This window comes from Myotis davidii, unplaced genomic scaffold (assembly GCF_000327345.1).
Source record: "Myotis davidii unplaced genomic scaffold, ASM32734v1 scaffold482, whole genome shotgun sequence".
Taxonomy (NCBI): domain Eukaryota; kingdom Metazoa; phylum Chordata; class Mammalia; order Chiroptera; family Vespertilionidae; genus Myotis; species Myotis davidii.
The window spans coordinates 870,143-893,191 of NW_006293550.1; the positions used below are offsets into that span (position 1 = coordinate 870,143).

Genomic DNA, 23,049 nt, shown 5'->3' on the forward strand with positions numbered 1-23,049 from the left:
CTTTAATCATACATTTTAATGGCATTGAGGGATCACTAATATTGGGGTTTTGTTTTAAACCGTTGTGTGCTATAATAGCATGCATTGAGGGATCACTAATATTGGGGTTTAGTTTTTAACCGTTGTGTGCTATAATAGCATTTATGAATTTGGAAATTTTCAGAGACATCATTGGTTCATTCATCGAAAAGGTCAGGATCTTAGTAGTGGGCTTTAGCTAAAGAATATTGTTACAACTTTTCAAGAATGACTTTCTCAAAATATGAAGTGGGGACAGGGATCATTATACAAGATTTCACAATATGGGAGGTAATATAGCACAGTGAGTTTTTAATAAAAATAAGAATACAGGTATGCCCTTTAATTTAATGCCTCTATTAATCATTGCATCATGTAGAGTCAAATGGTTTTGATATTATCATTTAGTTCTCAATTACATTGACCTTCAATTAAAAGGGATCTTTTCATCCCTATCTTCCCATCCTCCCCTTCCTTCTTCTCCCCTTCCTTCTCCTCCCCTCTTTTTCTTCACAGAATTCCCCTGGAGGTTATTCTTGTTACTGTGATGGGAAGAAAGGATTCAAACTTGCCCAAGATCAGAAGAGTTGTGAGGTAACATTTTGCAATGCTAAACTTAACATCTCTTTTCTAAAATAAGAGATCCAGTTACTGATTTCCACAGAGCTGAGATAAGTCAGGAAAATACAGATGTTCTACAATAATTTCTGTAGTTCCATCCAGGCTCTGAGTCACAATCTATTTACTAATTATGGATGTGTAAAGTTGTAAACAATTGGGAATAATTAGTGGCTGGGTAAAAATAAAAGCTGCAGGGTCACAGTTCAGAGAGTACAGCATGTACATTTACAAAATACAAAATATATGCTTATTTAAGAAACTTAAGGAAAGCTGAGGTTTATACTGGTCTTTGTGAGAAACAGAATCTTCCATAGAAACTTTAATGAAAACATTTCTCAGTGTCCACTTTTCTTTATTCACCATTCTGACAACTTTGATCAAGCCTTAGGCATGTTAGTACTTTCAAGAGTTGTCATAAAATCTTGGGTAGAAACATTGTCAGACTAGAAGATTTAGTGGGGCTTACATATATCAAAATTCAGAGAGTTTGACTTTGTTAATCTGTATCTCTTAAATTTGCTTTTAGTTACTCAGATTTAACACATAATTGACTCAGAAATTGAATGTTGGGGGTAGATTCTAGTTTTTCCTTTATTGAAATGAATAGATCAATCTCTGAAGCTATTTTTTTAAAAATAAGGATCATGTGTTAATGATCCTTAGTCCAATTATTGTATCTCCTTTACTTTTTTCAAGTAAAAGTGAAATTTATATGATTCTGAGGCAAACAGTAAAGAGACAAAAATCTTTAATAATGATTTAATCATCAAGACAAAGCTTAAGTACCCCCAAAATATAACATTCAATATTATTCTACCTACTTGATAAAGGAAGATAAGGTAAGATGCCTATGTACTGACTTTAATAGTACAGTACTTAATTGAAATGCCATGCTGTGTGAATGTCTATTTTGTAACTTAGTCTCTTATGATTTAAGTATTTGTTGTAGTTAAACATCACCATCTGCCTCAGAATAGATTTATTAAAGTTCTAAGAGGAAATTAAATGTTATTTCTGGACCTAGATTTAATACAGTGCTATGTACATAATTCCTTCCAAAATAGCCATTTATAAGACTTTCCATTTTAATGTTTATTTTTATTTTTAGGAAAAAAAGTACTTAATTTCAGATTTAATGATTCTAAATCACTGTTTTTGTAGCTTCCTTGGAGACTATGATGATATCTCATTTCTATTTATTCTATCCAGGTTTTTCAGTATTCCCTTTGCTACCTAGATAACACAGTTTTTGCAGAGAAATTTTTTGCTTAATAATGAATGAGTGAATAAATGCGGACCTATTTATTGGTACATTAATTTTCCCACCTACTTCTGACTCCAAATAAAAATTATTTTCAGACATAATTCATGGAAGGTCTGATACCTATATCAGTTAAATAAGAGATCGCTTATTACTAGAGGAAAAAGTTCGTGTTTTGGGGCTGCGATTTATAAAGGAAATATTAAAGACAAAAATACAAAGCCATGCACATTGAACAAAATTTTAAAAAACACGTATTTTTGGGGGTTCCACTGCTAGACTAGACGAGGAAGTAAAGGTTATTGCTTTATTATTGCCAGGGTGTCTTTAATTCATTTTAGTGTATCATGGAGGATACATTTGACAAGAACACTAGGAATCAGAGAAAGGATGCATAATCTGACAAAAAACAAGCAGTTAACTATAGGTTTTGTTTGTTTTCTTTTCTTTTCTCCAGGCTGTTCCAGTGTGCCTTTCCTTGAACCTTGAGAAAAATTATGAACTCCTTTACTTGGCAGAGCAGTTCGTAGGGGTTGTTTTATATCTAAAATTTCGCTTACCGGATTTTATCAGGTAAGGCACCACTGTCAATGATAATTTCTAGCAGTAGTCAGGTTAGAACAGAAGAAGGAGGGGACTACAAAAGTTTGAAATGTATGAAATTGCATTATAAATCAGATGATTTAGGTATATTATCATTCAGATCACTTGGGGAACCATAAAGTTAATTTGCTCCTTCACACATATAATTTTCATGCTAGAACCAATTTGGATCATTCTAGACTGGCCTTCCTAGTGATCCTTCAGTCTTCCTTATTTATTTATTTATTTATTTATACCTATACATATGTATTTATTCTTTGACAAACATTGAAGTCATCCTGTACATGTAGTATTATAATCTGCTTTTTCCCCAAATACCAGTTCACTATAAGCATTCTTCCCAATATAAATATTTCTACAGAATAATTTTAAAAAATCTTTATTGTTGAGAGTATTACCGATGTCCCTCTTTCCCCCCCGCATTGTCCCCTTCCACCCAGTTCCTGCCCCACCCCAGGCCTTTGCCACCCTATTGTCAGTGACTATAGGTAATGCATATATGCCAATAAGATCTTTGCTTAATATCTTCCCGATCCCCCAACCCTTTCCCTCTGAGAATCTTCAGTCTGTTCCATTCCCATGACTCTGATTTTATTTTATTCACCAGTTTATTTTGTCCATTAGATTCCTTGTTCGTTTATTTTGATTTTTAGATTCAATTGCCGATATATATGTTTTTATTGTCATTTTATTGTTACACTAGAGGCCTGATGCATGAAATTCGTGCAAGAGTAGGCCTTCCTTCCCCCAGCTGCAAGCACCGGCTTCCCTCTGGCACCCGGGACCTGGGCTTCCCTCTGGCACCTGGGACCCAAGCTTCTCTCTGGCCGCCAGCAGACACCCAGAACCCAGGCTTCTCTCTAGCCGCCAGCAGACACCCAGGACCTGGGCTTCCCTTGCAGCCCAGCTTTGTCTGGAAGGTCGTCCGGAAGGACATCTGGTCTAATTAGCATATTATGCTTTTATTATATAGAATTTTTTTTCTTTATTGATTAAGGTATTACATATGTGTCCTTACTCCCCCATTGCCCCCCAACCCCCGCACTCATGCCCTCACCCTCCTGGTGTTTGTGTGGATTTTTTCTCTTCTTCTTCTTAAAGAATACCCTTCAACATTTCATGTATTACTGTTTTGGTGGTGATGAACTCCTTTAGCTTTTTCTTGTCTGTGAGGCTCTTTATCTCAACTTCAATTCTAAGTGATAGCTTTGCTGGGTAGAGTGATTTTGCTTCTAGGTCCCTGCTATTCATCACTTTGAATATTTCTTGCCACTCCCATCTGGCCTGCAAAGTTTCTGTTGAGAAATCAGCTGACACTTCTATGGGCACTCCCTTGCAGGTAACTAACTGCTTTTTTTCTTGCTACTTTTAAGCCTCTCTCTTTGTCTTTAGGCCTTGATATTTTATTTTATTTTGTTTGGTTTTTGTTTTTTTAAATTATATTTTTTATTGATTAAGATATTACATGCAGGTAGGGGAAGTTTTGTCATTATTTTTTCAAATAGGTTTTCAATATCTTGCTCTCTTCTCATTCTGGCCCCCCATAATTTGAATCTTGGTACACTTGCAGTTGTCCCAGAGGCTCCTTACACTCTCTTCATATTTTTGGATTCTTTTTTCTTTTTGCTCTTCTGATTGGGTGTTTTTGCTCTCTCATATTTCAAATCGTTGATTTGATTCTCAGAACCCTCTACTCTACTATTGAATCCCTGTCAATTATTCTTTATTTCAGTTAGTATATGCTTAATTTCTGAATGGTCCTTTACCATGTTTTTGGCTTCTCAGTAAGATCCTTGCAAGTCTCACTAAGTCCCTTGAAGGTCTCATGAAAATCCTTGAGTAATCTTATAACCATGGTTTTGAACTCTGTATCTAGTAGTTTGCTTTCTTCCATTTGTGACATGTTTCTTTGTCTCCGCATTTTGGCTATTTCCCTCTGTTTGTTTGTATGTGTTGTGTAGAACTGCTATTTCTCCTGGAGTTGGTAGAGTGGCTTTGTGTAGTAGGTGTCCTATAGGGCCCAGTGGCTCAGCCTTCCCAGTCACCTGAGGTAAGCCCTCTAGTTGCACCCCTTTGTGTGCTGTGTGCAGAGTCTTGTTGTAGTTGAAACTTGATTGCTATTGGCATCACTGGGAGAAATTGACCTTCCGGCCAATTGGCTGTGAGAACCAGCTGCAACTACAGCAGAAGAGCTGCTGTAGGAAACACCCCTATAGAGCAGGACTTGCTTCTGTGGGGCTTTGGTGCAAATTGAGTCGGCCCCTTGAGTGTGTTGCTTGTGGATGTGCAGAGTTGTAATCTGGTATGGTCTGAAGCTGTCCACTGGGTGTATTGTCTCTTGGGTCTCCAGGAAGGTGCATTGTCAGTAGAGAGATCTTCAGATTCCTCCTATTTGTATCAGGTTTGGAAGTGCCCAGGTGAGGCCCAGCTATGAAGCAAGGCAGGCTGGTGCTGGTGCTGGGTCTTAGAGTCATACACTCTTTGAAGAAATGAAATTGGAGGTTTGTTGGAATAATGTAAAGAAACCATGTTTAGACTGGCTATAGAGTCCAAATTTTAAAATATTTTAATTAAATAAGCATGGTGACCTAGAATTTAATTCATTATATATAAGTGATTATTCATTAACTATAAATTCATAAAAATCTTTGCATTAAGAATCATTGAAATTTATTCTAAGATTCCCTGATGTAATTGTGCTCCTTCAACACTCATTTTCCACTATGACCTGATTTTCCCCTTTAATATCTCAGAGCAAATAGTATTGTCTGATAAGATAGACTGGAGACAGTATTCCTTGCTATGCAAATAATGAGAATGACAGAGAAAAAAATAATGTTTGCATACTTTCAGGCATGTTCAGGGGTATTGCTTTTTCAGAGACAATTCATAATAGCTTGGGCTCTAACAGTGGATCAGATTGGCCAAATAATTATTTTTCCTGGTATTATTTATTTTATTAGTTACTTAGTTTAGCTTTTTATTGAGATATAATATATACAGAAATGGACATGTCTGAAATGTGCAGCTTGATGAATTTTTTATGAACCTCACCTGTAATCAACACGAAGAACAAGCTAACGCTTTATTTATTTATTTTTTGCAAATCCCTCTGTTGTTTCCTGTAATCAGATACTCTACCCAAAAGTACAGATTCACTATTTTTTTACTCTATAATACTTCTGACAAAGAGTGAATTGTTCCCCAATGTGATGAATCAGCATATTGATGTATTTCAGAAAGAAAACATACAGAACAGGACTCAGAATTACTGGTTTAGCATGATTTTACAAAGAGATGGAAATTATCTCCATAATAGGATCAAGTTATGGAAAATTCTGAGCATACACAGATTAAGGTTTTTGGCAAGATAACACATGCTTTGCGTCAGCAAGATGTGATGAGTGTGAAAAAGAATGGAAGCACTTATTCTAAGCAAAATTCTTTTTCTTATAAAATAATTTGGGTTCAGTGAATTTCCACTACATTGCTATCCATTCAACACACTTTACTTCACATTTACGTCTTTAGAATATTTCCTATCACCTTTTCTTTGTTCCATTTGAGGTAGATCTGTTTCCCATTGCAAATGGTGTCTAGGTTGTTATTACTATATGTGGGGATAAGGTGTGTATTCTTTACTTTAGTTAGCAATTATTTGAAATCCGAACTTTTTAAGTTAAATTATCTTTATTTTAACTAATCATTATACCAGTACTTTCCTATTTCTTTTGTCTTTTTTCAGTTATTTTGATTTGCTGGTCCCTTGGAAACTTTATTGGTGATTCTCATTCGAAAATGTCCTATGGGCACTGAATCAATATGTGTTATTTAAAAATATAGCATTAAGATTTTTCCTCCCTTGTGGTAGCTACATATATGTCCAGAGTCTTTAACAGGCATTGCCAGAGCTCTGATACCCCAGAACACATAGCTAGACTTTATCTGTTTCTTTGAAGGTAAAATTGATATATGACATAGTATGTCTCAGGTGTACAACATTATCTATAATAATAAAAGTATAATATGCTAATTAGACTGGTCATCCTTCCAGATGAACTTCTGGACGAAGCCAAGGCTGCGAGTGAAGCCTGGGTCCTAAGTGCTGGAGGAAAGCCTGGGTCTTGAGTGCTAGAGGGAAGCTGGTACCAGCAGCCAGGGGAAGGAAGGCCTACTCTTGCACAAATTTCGTGCATCGGGCCTCTAGTAATTTGATATTTGTATATATTACAAAGTGATCACCACAAAAAATCTAGTTATTGTCTTTTACCACAAAATTGACCCCTGCAGACTTCTCACTCACTCCCCACCCAATTCTCCTCTGGTACCACCAACCTGTCCTTACCTATATGTTTGAGTTTGTTTTTGCTCATTTTTGTTGTTGTTGTTTATTTGTTTGTTTTAGATTCCACACATGAGTGAAATTTTGCAGTATTAATCTTTCTCCATCTAACTTACTTCACTCCATTTGTTTTGTCTCAAATGGCAAGATTTAATTCTTTTTATGGCTGGGTAGTGGTCCGTTGTGTGTGTGTACCACATTTTCTTTATCCATTCATCCATCAGACACTTAGGTCGTTTTGTTTTTTATATCTTAGCTATTGTAAATAATGCTTCGGTGAACATATGGGTGCATTTATCTTTTCAAATTAGTGTTTTGTATTCTTTGAATAAATACACAGCAGTGGAATTGCTGGATCATATGGTGACTCTCTTCTTAAATTTTTGAGGAATCTTTATACTGTTTTCCATAGTGGTGTGCTAATTTACATTCATACCAACAGTCTGTGAGAGTTCTCTTTTCTCCACCTCTTCTCCAACAATTGTTGTTTCTTGTATTTTTGATAATAGCCATTCTAACAGGTATGAGGTGCTATCTCATTGTGGTTTTGATTTGCATTTTTCTAATAATTAGTGAAGCTGAACATCTTTTTTTTTTTTTAAATATATTTTATTGATTTTTCACAGAGAGGAAGGGAGAGAGATAGAGAGTCAGAAACATCGATGAGAGAGAAACATCAATCAGCTGCCTCCCGCACATCTCCCACTGGGGATGCGCCCGCAACCCAGGTACATGCCCTTGACCGGAACCGAACCCGGGACCCCTCAGTCTGCAGGCCGACGCTCCATCCACTGAGCCAAACCGGTTCCGGCGAAGCTGAACATCTTTTTATGTGCCAGTTGGCTATCAGTATGTCTTTGGGAAATACATAGTCAGATTTTCTGCCCATTTTTTAAAGTTGGTTGATTTTTGTGGTTGTTGAGTTTTGTGAATTCTTTGCATATTCTACATATTAATCCACTTGGATGTATAGTTTGCAAATATCTTCTCCAGTTCAATAGGTAGCATTTTCATTTTGATGATGGTTTCCTTTGCTTTGTAGAAATTTTTTAGTTTGATCTGGTCCCATTTGTCCATTTGAACTTCTGTTTTCCTTTCCTTTGGAGTCGATTCACAAAAACATTGCTAAGACACATGTCAAGAAGCTTACCTGCTATATTTCTTCTGTGTATTTTATGGCTTTAGGCCTTTAATTCATTTTGATTTAATTTTTGTGTATGGTGTGAGATAGTGGTATAGTTTCATTGCTTGGCAGGGGGCTATCCAATTTTCCCAGCATCGCTTATTGAAAAGTCTGTCCTTTCTCCATTGTATGATTTTGACTTCTTTTTCATGAATTAGTTATCCATAAATGTGTGGGATTATTTCTGGACTCTCAATTCTGTTCCATTGATCTGTCTATATTTATGCCAATATCATACCATTCTGATTACTATAGCTTTGCTGTGTAGTTTGAAATCAGGAAGTGTGACACCTCCAGCTCTGTTCTTTCTCTAGCTTGCTTTAGCTATTGGGAAAGTTCTGTGGTTCCATACAAATTTTAAAATTATTTATTCTAGTTTAGTGAAAAATGCCATTGGAATTTTTTTGTGGCTGGGATTTGAGGAGACAGCTCATGGGGACTGAATAGGTGGTTCCCCCTGCCCAGATGGCCATGGGGGTACCTAGGTATGGAACTGGACAGTGCTCTTCAAAAGGGGCTAAAAGGGGAGAGAGACTGTGGAATGGGAGAGGGTGTGCTGTGGACCAGGAAGGTAGAGAGGGAGAGAAAGAGGACCTACAGGGATGGAGAAGTGGAGGTTCTGAGGGATGGGAGAGACAGAGAGTTCCAGTGGAGAAAGCGGAGGGAGCCGGGGGGGAGAGGGAGAATGACCAAAGGACAGAAAAACAGAGAAGGGAGAGAGAGACTGAGAGGGGAGAAAGGGGAAGAATGAGAGAGAGAGAGAACAGAGATTGAGAGAGAGAGAGAGAGAGCACGCTGGAGGGGGTTTAGACAAAGACAGACACAGGGAGACACCTAGAGATAGAGGTGGGTGGAGAAAGAGGAAAGAAAACAAACCCAGCCCCAGTGAGAGATGAGAACAGTGAGTGTCAGGAGAAGGAGGATTGTGGAGGGCCAGACCCTTCTGCCTTGGGAAACAGGGCCCTGTCGCTGGAGGGCGGAGCCATTGGGATTTTAATAGGGATTGCACTGAATCAGTAGATTGCTTTGAGTAGTATGGATATTTTAACAATAATAATTCTTCCAGTCAATCAGCACAAAATGTTTTTCCATTTATTTGTGTCTTTTTCAGTTTCTTTTATTGGCGCCTTACACTTTTCAGTGTATAGGTATTTCACCTCCTTAGGTAAATTAATTCCTAGGTACACGTATTTTATTCTTTTTGATAACATTGTAAATGGGATTGTTCACTTAATTTCTCTTTCTGATAGTGTGTTATTAGCATATAGAAACACTACAGGTTTCTGTACACTAATTTTATTTCCTGCAGCTTTGCTGAACATTTATTAGTTCTAACAGTTTTTTTGATGGAATCTTTGGGGTTTTCTATATATGTGCCATTTCCAAATAGTGAGTTTTACTTCTTCCTTTTTGACTTGGATGCCTTTTATTTCTTTCTCTAGTCTAATAAAAGTGGCAAGAGTGGGCGTCCTTGTCTTGTTTCTGCTTTCACTTTTCCCAATTGAGTATCGTTGTTAGCTGTTGGTATGTCATATGGCCTTTATTATGTTGAGCTATGTTTTTCTCTATACCCACATTGTTGAGAGTTTTTACCATAAATGGATGTTGAATATTAGCAAATATTTTTTCTGTTTCTATGGGGACAATATATGATTTTTATTCTTCATTTTGTTAATGTGGTGTATCACATTGATTGATTTGTGGATGTTGGATCATCCTTATATCCCTGGAATAAATTCTACCTGATCATGCTATATGATCCTTTCAATGTATTGTTGTATTTGATTTGCTAATATTAGACTATAGCTTTTAAACTTTTTTACCATGTAATCTAGTATAGTGATTTATGCTATTAGAGTTTGGGAGACCCTTTGAAATCAAGCTAATAGATAAATTTTAAAGCTTTTGACTTTACCTTTTCTACCACACATGAAAGCTTAACTGTGTTTGCAATCATTCAGATGCTGAGTGATTCCTTCCTGACATGTATGAAATCATAGGGAGAATATGCTTCTTGATGGATAAACCAGTCATGAACTTGTAATATCTTTCACTAACCACTTACAGATACAGCAATAAAAGAATCTTAATCGGATTATATAGTGTATAAAAGGTTCCAGAAGAGATTCAATATGTCTAATATTTGTACATGTGCCTTAATTCCAACATTTGAAAGAGTGCCTCCAAAACAAATGCCAAAAAAAAAGATGAAACATTACCAAAGTATCTGTTCTTTGGGGGAAAAAAAGACTCCAATAATAAGCAAGAAAATTTAATAACTTGATTTTAAACACACATGGAGCCGGAGATAATACACCAACAATCTAATTCTGCCTTTTTCTTTTATTAATTCCAGGGACAGAAGTAGTTGACTCAACATACTGCTTTTTGCCAGTACAAGAAAAAAAAGAATAATAATTGAGCCTTCCATGTTCTCACTATTAAGGCTCTCTCTTTGTCCGTTATTTAGATTTTCAGCCACATTTGATTTCCGGACATATGATTCCGAAGGTGTTATCCTGTTTACAGAAGCTCTTGACCACTCAGCTTGGCTCCTGATTGCACTTCGTGGCGGAAAGCTTGAAATTCAGTTTAAGAATGAACATACAACCCAAATCACAACTGGAGGCCAAGTTATTAATAATGGTCTATGGCATATGGTACGTTGTTGAGATTTCATAAAGAATCTGTCCACTTTGACACAGTTTGTATAAAATCATTAATAATTTATTTTTATTAGGTTTAGTGCTACCAAACCTAAGTGGATTTGGTTTTAATCTGATGTTTTATGAAGTATATTCTATGTACTGCAAATCCATGAAACAGTCTGAGGAAGGATAACCTCCCTTAATGCATTTAAGATTTCTCATAACTGAAGTTGTTTCCAGTTATTTGCCTGACCTTGTCTGTCTTTAGCTTCTTACCCCTTTTAGTGTCTGTCACTGGGTGAATAGTTCAGAGATTATTAGCTGGCAAACTAGTTTATGTAAAGACACCACTGATCAAGGACAGGTATACTGGATAGCCAACAATTTTTTTTTTTAAATGTAAAGAACTACACTTAGGAACAAAATCAAAGTTACTTCAGCTTTAAATATTAGCAGATAGATAATCAGTTTGTATAGTTTACATTAGCTGGTAGCAATCAGAGTGCCTAGAAACTGGCATTTTTAGATAATCCCTAAGCATGAGCCTTCAATTTAATAATCAATAACAACATTTTAATCATCTGGATCATAGTGGAGATTTTCTTTGAGAAGGAATTACTGCAAGTCTATAGTGAGGAGAATTCTTTTCTGCAATAGAACCAATCATTACTTCCAGGAGAGGATAGCTAAGATCAGCTTCACCTTAGTGGTACCCCAAAGAGGAAACTTTCTATGCCTGTGGGAGCTGATGAGAAGTCCATGTGGCGATGCCATGTGAAGTCATCACTAAATTATTTCATTCCATTATTTACCCACTCATGCACTCATATATTCAATAAACTTAAAGTGAGCACTTTCAAAGTGCTAAGTTCCTAAGAACTGGTCTTTCTTACTCTTGAACTTAGCACCTCACAATTTAGTAGTTGATGTTGCCTTATGAATTAGTTGTCCGTATCTGTGTGGGTTTATGGACTAAGGCAATGTAATGTGAAATATGCTACAGTCGAAGGAGTGATAAAGCCAGTTGAGCACAAATGTGCTTCACCAAAGAAGGGCTTTCTGTCCTTTGATAGCCATAGATTTTGGGTTCCTAACTCTAAAAGAATACTGTCTGCACAGGTTTAGATGCAGCTGTCAGAAAAATCACTAAAATTTTCTGACTTTGTATGCTCTCATTAGATGCTTTGCTACTATGTCTCTCCTATTACCCCTGTATCAAGAGCAGTTTATGAACCTAGCTAAAGGATATATTTTACTGCCTAATGTCCCAAACACATATCTCAAATCACTAAAATCACTTTCAGCAAGAGGATAAACATTTTCCCCCAATGAGTTTATACAAATAGAAAATAGCTGCTTGGAGGAGAATTTTGATAAATGTCTAAGTAGAATATATTATGTATAAGGAAGAAGGTAAATATTTACCTGTGAGATTAACAACATGAGTTGTAGATTGTATTTTTTAAAATTTTATTTATAAAAGGGGACCTAATATATGGTGACAGAAGAAGATCTGACTTTGGTGGTGGCCACACAGATCTTATATCTTAGAAATCTACACCTGAAAACTATATGATTCTATTAACCAACGTCACCCCATAAATTTAATACAAGAATCAAGAAAACAGAAGGGAAATATTTAAAAACAAACAAAAAATTGTCAATGAATCATACTGTTGAAGGCAAGATTAATGGTTGGATGTAAGGCAGCAATTCAGTTTAATGCATTTTGTCCCCTATGTTTATGATCCTTGTTTAAAAGAAACTATTTAATGTATATCCATGTTTCAATTAAAACATTTTAATTAAATTATTCCTTTATAAACAATGCAAGTTTATATAAAAATAAAATGTAAGAACTATAAACAAGTCAGAGAAAAACTTTAATCTGGTAATAAATTTGGTATTGGTAGTTTTTCTTAAATTCTTAATTCAATATTTTAACAATTTATAAATTCCTCCCCACCATATAAGTAGGATTTTTTCTCTCATTCTATATCTTTTGTTTTTAAAAATTACCACGTGCTATTTTACCAGCTTATAATTTTGATGGTTAATTAATAAATTATACTATTTTGCTGAACAAATTTATTCAGCACAGAAATTATTTGAAATAAATATTTTAAGTTAGTAGAGTATTTACTATAAAATGACTGTTTCACTAATTTTAAATTATTTAAAATTTTAAAATAAAATACTTTAAAAATAAATCAAAATTGAAATGCATGACAATTATTTTATAATTCAGCTAAAGTGAATAGAATGTGTAATTATTAAGTATTTAGAATGACTATAACGCAAATAAATAAATATTGATTGTTTAAAATGATTATTATATCTCATATTTGGGTTTAATCCTAATATTGGTTGGAAATCTATATATAATAATTTCATTCATTTAGCAAAATATTTATTGTACTTTATGTGATATTCTGTCTAGGTGGTGAGGATACAACAGTGAATAAAATAAAGTCACTGCTCTTATGGAACTTTCATTCTAGTAGTGGTGAGATGAAAACCACAAATACACAAATAAATAGATATGTCAGATATAATGAATGCTTTGAGGAAAAAGAGAAGGCCAGGCAATAGAGAATGATGATGGTGAATGTGCAAATGGAATCAGGAAAGCTATCTCTGATTAGATTACATTTGACCAAATATTTGAGGCAAAAGTCATGAGAAATATATGGGGAAAGATGATTCTGCGCCATATGAACAGCAAATACAGAGTCTTAGGCAAGAGGATGTGTTTGAGGAATAACACAAAGATCCGTGTAGATGCAGGGGAGTGAGACAGAAAGAGAGCATGTATAAAATGAGGTTAGAAATATGATCTGGAATAACATCATGTAGGGTTGGAGAACATAGTGAGTACTTGGATTTTTTTTTTTTTTAATATGGAACGCTTCACGAATTTGCGTGTCATCCTTTGCGCAGGGGCCATGCTAATCTTCTCTGTATCGTTCCAATTTTAGTATATGTGCTGCTGAAGCGAGCACGACGACTTGGATTTTATGCTAAGTAGAAAGATATTGGATGATTTTGAGACATGACATAATCTAATTTGCATTTTTAAAGATAATCTTGATTAGGTCCTCATGGCTTTGTGGAAACTAGATAGTAGAGAATAAGGGTAGAACAGGACACGAAGCCAGGAGACCATTGACATAACCTAGAAGAGAGAAGATAGTGGTTTCGGCTGGAGTATTGATCATGTGAGTGGTGAGAAGTGATCTGATTCTGGGTATATTTTTAAGGTCAAGCCTTCAAGGTACATATAAACTTTCAAATATTTAGCATAAAGAGAGGGTTAAAGGCCATGAAATTGAGTATATCAACTGGCGGTTCTAAACTCTCTCATCCATTGCCCAAATATTTATAATGTTCTTTTACTGTCCTATAATGAAATGCATCAATAATGAAAACCACCTTCACATATCCCTAATAGAAACCAATAGAATGCTTCAATTATTATATACATGAAGGAAAGCAATTTATAAGAATATATATTTCAATTTGTAAATGTTCAATACAAGTATAATACTTGTCAAATCTTGCTCTTATACATAGAATAATGAATAATGTGGAAGCTATAAATGAAGACTTATGCTGAGTATTGTACTGGCAGCTCAAATACCATAACTGCATAAATGGGGTTGCCATCAGTAATAGTAATTTAATCCTTAAATTATTTTGGTGGTTTATTAATAAATTAATTGCTCTTATACATAGAGTAATGAATAACATGTAATTATATATGTGTTTTCCAATGGTCTTAAGCGATCCCTGTGAAATGGTCGTTCGACCCCCAAAGGGGTCGCGACCCACAGGTTGGCGACCCACAGGTTGAGAACTGCTGCCCTACAAGAATATCCAGTATGGTTATTTAGAAGGTTTGCAGGATATTGGATTTTTTATTATTTATTTTGCACAATTATCCTTCATATTACAATGTCAGCATACTTCCTACTCTTTGTGACAACTAAAAGTACCCCCTCCACCCCACATTTTCCAAATGCCCTAGAGTGGAGCATAGAGTTCCCATTTAGTAATACTTGCGCGGCTAAAGGAAAAAGGTCAGGAAGCTGAGCTCTGGGGCTTATAGAGATTGAGAAGAAGAGGAGGATCTAGCAAGGAGACTGAGAAGAAATCATAAGAAGGCAGAAGAACCCAGGTTATTAGGAACATCTTCTCCCTCCCCCCCTCTTTCTTTCTTTTTCACCCTCTCCTGCCTTCCCTCTGAGATTTGAGCATCGATCGATGCTTCTCTGTCTCTAGATCTATTTTTGCCTCTTTCTTTCTTTTTTTTTTTAAGAAATTTCTTTCAAAGAGGGAATAGTCATTAGGGCAAAGTGACATGATTAGCTATATATATTTTTTTTCCTTTATTGATTAAGGTATTATAAATGTGTCCTTATCCTCCCATTGCCCCCCACACCCTGCTGGTACCCCTCACACCCCTAGTGTCTGTTTCCACTGGTTATGCTTATATGACCCTCCCCGTTCTGTATCCATTGGTTAGGCTTATATGCATGCATACAAGTCCTTTGGTTGATCTCTCCCCCTTAGCTTCACCCTCTCCTGCCTTCCCTCTGAGATTTGAGCATCGATCGATGCTTCTCTGTCTCTAGATCTATTTTTTGATTAGCTATATTAAGGAGAGAGTATACACTGCCTAAATCTGTACATGCTACCAAATTTATTTTGCTTTAGAGCATAGGATTTCTTTCTATAGTGGTGTTTTAATATGCCTTTTGTTTGGCCTCCATTAATAATTAGTAAATGAAAAATTTGCATGTTGAATAATACAGTTTTACATGAGATTGCAACAATGGTTCTTTGGATTGCCTTTATAGGATTTCTTAATTGTTGTTTACCATTACTACCAACCTTTATTTTAGAACCCACACTACTTTCAAAATTGGAAAAAAAATTAAAATTTCATGTTTTGTGGTTCCTAATGATCTCAATTACTTTGGAATTTTGAAACAAAATATTATTTGTTGTGTAATAACCAGAATGATGGATGTACTGATTTCTCTTAATTTATATGAATAATTTATTTACATTATTGATTCTTTATGTGTACTATAATACAATTGTCAAGTAAGAACACAAACATTTTCTAAGATTTTGTAGAGTGACTCACTTTTTAAAAACTATCCATTTTATGACATACTGGCTTGAAGGATACATATTTTAATTGGATGTTTAAACTTAACAGAATAACATTGATTTTTTTAAACTTGAAAATACAGTCATTTCATTTTTAATCATGTACTATTCATTTAAAACAATTTTTATCATCTCTATAATCAGTTGACAAATGTATTGAGGCAAATTAATAATTACATTAACATGATTAGAAAACTATTTACTGGAATATTAACAGGATTATTCAAAATTAGTATTTAATATGACATTCAAGGATGTTTGGTTGTTTGATAATCTCTGTCTTTTTAATTGTAGGTCTCTGTGGAAGAATTAGAACAGAGTATTAGTGTGAAAATAGCTAGAGAAGCCATAATGAATATAAATAAACCGGAGAGCCTTTTTAAGTCTACAAGTGGATTTGTAGAAACCAAAGTATACTTTGCAGGCTTACCTCGGACACTGAAGAATACACTCATTAAGCCGGTAAGGATCCAAGCTTTTTACATTCATTCATCAGGGATGAATTCCTTTTGTTTGTAATAGATTTGTAAAGATATTGCCAAAGTCAAAAGAAGTTATTTTATTGAACACTCCAACTGTGACAACTTGAATTGAACATGGAAAAATAACATTAGTGGCCCTTGAAGTTATATTAAGAAAACAGAAAAATGAGTATAGTATTTTTGAGCCCATTTAACCTCCAGCAATTTTATTTTATTTATTTTTTTATTTTGGCACCAGAACTTGGAAAACATTTATTAGACATGATAGGGAAAGTTCTCATGATGCATTATAAAAAGGACAGCCACATATCAACTGTTACAAAAATGAAGTAAGGTGAACATTTTTAACAAACTGAACTATTTTCTTAAAGAAACTTCCTCTACTGTCAGAGATCTTGAAAGGCCTCTTGGTCAGTCATTGGAAGCAATGCTTCACATAATTGATAAGCTTGTCTTCCACTTTGGGAAGAGAACCACCTTTTTCTATTCTTGCTTGCAGTGAAATAGAAAATTTTAAATTCTTGAGCTTTAATTCACGGCTAACATTATAATTATACATAGCCATTAAACATAAAACTACATATATTTGAATCCCCAAATACATTATTTTATAAAGTCAGTTAAAGAGCTTTCTTAGGTCTACTTTAGAACTTAAATTTGGGAGATAAGAATGGCATATAAGGTGGAACTTTTCTTATTTAAGAAATCTTTACTAGCAGTATGACTGCAGCTTGTCATAAATTGAAGTTACATACAGTAGATGATTTTCTGAATATGATGTTTAATAACTGTTGAATAGGTTTCATGAAGGAGACTAATCACTGTCCTTAGAGAGTTTTAAATATTTCATCTGTATTCATGGATCTGCCAATTGCACCTGCTGATTTAACTTAAATATTTACTATTTTATATCTATCTTCAACTCATGGCAATTCACAGTTACCTTAAGTTAAAAGATTTCTGTAATATGATATAAAACCTGAATTAGTTAACCCATGTCAGAGTGAATATACCTGTTCTTTGAAATTGATAAATCCAGACACTTTAACAATAAAATAAATGATTCAAAAAGAATCAACTATTTATGACATGGCCACCACATATCTTCAGTCTGACTGAATGCCACGGTGAGGCTACAGAATGGAAACACATGAGGTCCTCTAATTGCATTTACCACACAGGTCTGTCCTGCCAATGCTTGAGTCTGATGGCAAGACAAATCTGTGTAGTAAATGCAATTAGAGAAAAATAGAAAGCAGCATAGAGCCCAGGGCCACAGCTAGACACCTATATGGAACTTGAGAGCAGGAAAGTTACCCCTGCATGCCATAGAAGAGGCATGTAGGGCTTGAGGTATTAAAAATTATTAGGATCTTAATGGAGGCCTGTGATGGCATAAACTCACTACCTGGAAAAGACTATGCATCTGATAGTCTTTTCTTTGATTTAAAAAATATTTTTAATATCTTGAATTTTACCTAAAATTTTCTTTTCAAAGTGATAGTCTTTTCTTTGATGTCATTTAAAAATATTTTTAATATCTTGAATTTTATCTAAAATTTTCTTTTCAAAGTGTTCTTCAGATGGATAGTCTTTTCCAGGTAAAGTGAGTTTATGTCATCACAGGCCTCCATTAAGATCCTAATAATTTTTAATACCTCAAGCCCTACATGCCTCTTCTATGGCATGCAGGGGTAACTTTCCTGCTCTCAAGTTCCATATATGTGTCTAGCTGTGGCCCTGGGCTCTATGCTGCTTTCTATTTTTCTCTAATTGCATTTACTACACAGATTTGTCTTGCCATCAGACTCAAACATTGACAAGACAGACCTGTGTGATAAATGCAAAAAGAAAAGATTTTCCCTCTAAGTGAAAACTCGTTTGTATAATCAGTTAAGCCACTATCAGTCTGACAAGTTAAAAATGCACTCCTTGACGTATATTCTATTTTGTTAGATTAATCCTCGTCTAGATGGATGTATGCGAGGCTGGAATTTGATGAATCAAGGAACTGCAAGAGTAGATGAAATTATTCAAGAAAGACAAAATAAGCATTGTTTTATCACTGTGGAGAAAGGTTCCTACTATCCTGGTTCTGGAGTTGCTCAATTTAGCATAGATTATAGTAAGTGATTTCCCATTTTATCTCTCTTTTCTCATTAATGACTAAATTTATTCATTGACAAATAGCAGTAATTCCTTCAGTAAACATTATGAGTGCCTACTTTTTGCCAGGCATAGTATTAAGCTTATTCATATTATTATATACTTTTTATAAAAATTTCCCCAGCATATTGAGGGAAAAAGTAGTTGAATATGCCTATGTTATTATTTAAAGATTATTGGCACATAGCCTGATTAATTTTGGGTAAATTCAATTGAAGCTTCAACAATTTCTCAGTTGTATTGAGTCTACTAATTAATATAATTAAAAGGATGCATCTTCATTTCTAGTATTTTCATTTGCTTCTTTCTTAAAATTTTCACCTCTCATGAAATTTCTTTTCTGTTCATACATGTTGTCCAATCTTTTCCAATGAGCCTTCAACATATTAATTATAATTTTTTAAAATCCCCTGTCTGATAGTTCCAATGTCTGTCATGTTGATTGCATTGTCTCTTGACCATGTGTTGCTTTTTTCATTCTTTCTTCCACATCACATAATTTTTGTTTTAAAGGTGGGCATCTTATGCAGAACAGCAGAGACTGAGATAAATAACATTTAGATCTGGAAATGAGCACACTTCCACTTTTGTTAGGTTCTTTACTGAGGGATGATGGATCAATCTACTCAAGTGTTGAGCAGCTTAGGTTTTGTTGTTTCTGTGGCTACTTTTCAAATTCCTTTAATATTATCTTGTGCTTAGAGTAGCAGTTGGTAATCCAGAGGTTTTTTTTTTTTAAATTCTGTATTTGAAAGTATTACGTATGTCTCCTTTCCCTCCCCTCGCAAGTGACCTCTCCTAGCCTCCTCCCAATTCCCAGCATAGGTCCTCACCCCCCTATTGTCTGTGTCCATTGGTTATGCTTATATGCATCCATACAAGCCTTTTGGTTGATCTCTTACCCTGTCCCCCTCCACCTTCCCCTGCCTTCCCTCTGAAGTTGACAGTCTGTTTGATGCTTCTATGTCTCTATTTTTGTTATCAGTTTATGTTGTTCATTATATTCCACAAATTAGTGATATCATGTGATACTTATCTTTCTCTGACTGGCTTATTTCACTTAGCATAATGCTCTCCAGATCCAGCCATGCTGTTGCAAATGGCAAGAGTTTTTTGTTGTTGTTTTTTACAGCAGTGTAGTATTCCATTGTGTAGAAGTACCACGGTTTTTTAATCCACTCATCTGCTGATGGGTACTTAGGCTGTTTCCATATCTTAGCTATTGTAAATTGTGCTGCTGTGAACATAGGAGTGCATGTATCCTTTCTGATTGGTGTTTCTGATTTCTTGGCTATAGTTCTAGAAGTGGGATTAAGGGGTCAAATGGGAGTTCCATTTTTAACTTTTTGAGGAATCTCCATAGTGCCTTCCACAGTGGCACCAGTTGACATTCCCAACAGCAGTGCACCAGGATTCCTTTTTCACCACATCCTCTCAGGCACTTGTCGTTTGTTGATTTGTTGATCATCATTCTGACAGGTGTGAGATGGTACCTCATTGTTTTGATTTGCATCTCTCGGATAATTAGTGACTTTGAGCATGTTTTCATATGTCTCTTGGCCTTCTGTATGTCTTCTTTTGAAAAGTGTCTACTTAGGTCCTTTGCCCATTTTTTGATTAGATTGTTTATCTTCTTTTTGTTAAGTTGTATGAGTTCCCTATAAATGTTGGAGATTAAACCCTTATCAGATATAACATTGGCAAATATGTTCTCCCATGCAGTGGACTTTCCTGATTTTGAGAATAGTGGCTGTGTAATATAGCTTGGTATCTGGTATTGTGATCCCTCCAACTTTATTCTTCTTTCTCAGGATTGCTGGGGCTATTAGGGGTCTTTTTTATTCCATATAAATTTTTGGAGAGTTTGTCCTAGGTCTGTGAAATATTCCATTGGTATTTTAATGGGGATTGCATTGAATCTATAGATTGCTTTGGGTTTTTATGGACATTTTAATGATATTGATTTTACCAATCCATGAACATGGTATATTCTTCCACTTGTTTATATCTTCCTCTATCTCTTTTTCAATGTCTTATAGTTTTCCCAGTCTTTTACTCTTTAATTAAGTTTATTCCTAGGTATCTTAATTTTTTTGTTGCAATGGATTTTTTAGTTTCTCTTTCTGTGAGATCATTATTGGTGTATAAAAATGCCATAGATTTCTGGGTGTTAATTTTGTATCCTGTTATATTCCTGAAGAGGATTTTTCTTAATAGCTTATTTGTCCTAAGGTTTAGGTATTCTCTCTCTCTCTCTCTCTCTCTCCCTCCCTCCCTCCCTCCCTCTCTTTCTCTCTCTCTCTCTCTCACACACACATATTTTTATTGATTTCAGAGAGGACAGAGAAGGAAAGAGAGAGAGAAACATCAATGATGAGTGAGAATCATTGATCAGCTGCCTCCTACATGCACCCTCCGGGAGATCGAGCCTGCAACCTGACAGGAATTGAACCATGACCTCCTGGGTCATAGGTTGATGCTCAACCACTAAGCCAGTTCGGGCCAGGCTAGGTATTTTCTTTATGACATCATCAACAAAGTGTCTCTGCATGGTCTTGCCTCACCCAGCAGAGTGAATATTCCTTAATATTTGCTAGCATCTTAGAGGGGTTGGGGAGTTTCAGGCTAGAGATGGGAGGAGTATTCTCTATTATTCTGGTACAGATTAAGTCTTAGTGTTACTGGGGAGATGATGAAACCTTGGGTCTTGTCTTCTTGAAGGAAATATTTCAATAGAGAGACAAAGTGTAGCAAAGTAAGTAAGAATTTACTGGCTGCTGCAAAAATATACTTAGGACAGTAAAACAAAGAAGGGCATAGAAGAAGCAATAGGAAAACCTATGCTGGGATGCTTTGGCTCACTGAATAGTCAGAGAAAAGAGGGCTTGGTGACAGGGCTTGGTGGTTAGCCCTGGACGAACTGCTGCTGCCTATTGCTCCTGTGGTTGCAAGACTTGTGGGACCCTTAGAAGGAAGGAGGGTGAAGGGAATAGTGCATGTGTACTCCCCTGGAGGTGGGGGGGAGGGGAGTGTGCACTGTGTCCTTCATTCTGAGCATACTTATCTCTCTCTTGCAGGTGGAAATCTTAGGGGAGGTCTCAGGGGAAGGTCTCAATAGAATATTCATCAGCTTTCCAGGTGTGCCCTGTCAGGGTTTGGTATCCACTGATTGGTTGGTGCCACGGCAGGGGGTCATTAGTCAATGTAGCTGGTCCATAGCATCACTTGTCTGGTTTAGCTGCTTTTTTGGGCCTGGAGTTGAAATACAACTGAGGCCTAGATGTTATCTTTAGGAAGGAAAAGGTCAGGTGGGGGCGGGGGGCGGTATTCTAAACTTGCATGACCAGCAATATACTAGGGGAGGAAAGGTTACCCTGGGGATCAGGTTCTTTCCCCCCGAGTTTTGCTCCTTGTTAGGCATCTAGGGCTTTCTGGTCTGGTGAGTTTCTGTATCTGGCCCATCTTCCTTGCTCTGCTCATGTCTGTCTAACTGCCTATATAACATTGGGTGAGTGTTGTATTCCTGGGGCTCAGGATTGGACTTTTCATTGTCTCTCTCCCTCACAACAGTGGGGAGATGTTTAGGATTCAGGTATTTTTTTGTTTCTTCTTCATGGTAGATTGTTTTTGTTTTCTTGTTTCCTTTCTATAATCTGTAGGTTCATGGGTCTTCATATGTGTCCTAATGGTGACAGGTTTTCGACTTTTCCCCCATGCTTTAAGGCTTTAATTGTGTGGAAGACACAGAGAATGATCTGGGTGGGACTTTGTGCCTTTCCTGCTGGTTGCTGCTTCTCTTTCCCAGGCCTGCACTAGGAAAAAGGCACTCTTTAAACTCTTTCTCTGCCCCTAGTTTTTCTCTTGAGCACCCAGTAAGGTCTGTGTAGAAAGCCTGTGAATGGGTATGAATTTATAGTGTTTCTGCAGTTCCCAGAGCTTATTTATCACACTAGCTCCCACTAAGACTTTAGCAAGTTGTTAAAATTTTACCTAGTTCTAGAACCAAGATGACGGCATAGGTAAATTCCGGTACTCACTGCCTCCCACAACCACATCAAAATTACAACTAAAATACAGAACAGCCATCATTCAGAACTGCCTGAAATCTGACTGAATGGAAGTCGTACAACTAGAGAAGTAAAGAAGAAAGCACATTGAAACTGGTAGGAGGGGCAAAGGCGTGCACCGGCTTGGTCCGACACCCATGTGTAGCATGTTTTTAATCAGGAGGGCTATCGAGGCTTCAGAGGCCTCCAATGATGAGCAAGCCCCACACCAGATTCCTCAGCCCAGGGTTCCAGTGCTGGAAGAGAAGCCCCCCGATGCTGGGGTCCAACCCCAGCAGGTCCAGGGGTTCCCCAAAGGTGTGGACGGAGTCGGCGAAGAAGGAATGACACGGAGACAGCGTTCAGTTGATCAGCAGCCTTGCCAGGATCTCTAGCCACCATCTCCAGCCAAGTTCTGTGTCCATGTTCTCTTGCTAGGTTCTCCAGCCAGGTTCTGCAGCCATGTTCTCTCGCTAGGTTCTCCAGCCAGGTTCGGCTTAG

General features: G+C 36.3%; 1 protein-coding gene across 1 annotated transcript in view; it reads left to right on the top strand.

Moving 5' to 3' along the window:
- PROS1 (protein S (alpha)) overlaps positions 1 to 23,049 on the top strand; it is a gene marked incomplete at its 5' end in the record, with an annotated part of 80,390 nt that overhangs the window by 46,571 nt on the left and 10,770 nt on the right. Inside the window, 4 exons of the mRNA XM_006767262.1 lie at positions 2,358 to 2,473; positions 10,499 to 10,688; positions 16,149 to 16,316; positions 18,293 to 18,461. Of these exons, the coding sequence (XP_006767325.1) occupies positions 2,358 to 2,473; positions 10,499 to 10,688; positions 16,149 to 16,316; positions 18,293 to 18,461 (643 nt within the window). The remainder of the gene's footprint in view (positions 1 to 2,357; positions 2,474 to 10,498; positions 10,689 to 16,148; positions 16,317 to 18,292; positions 18,462 to 23,049) is intronic.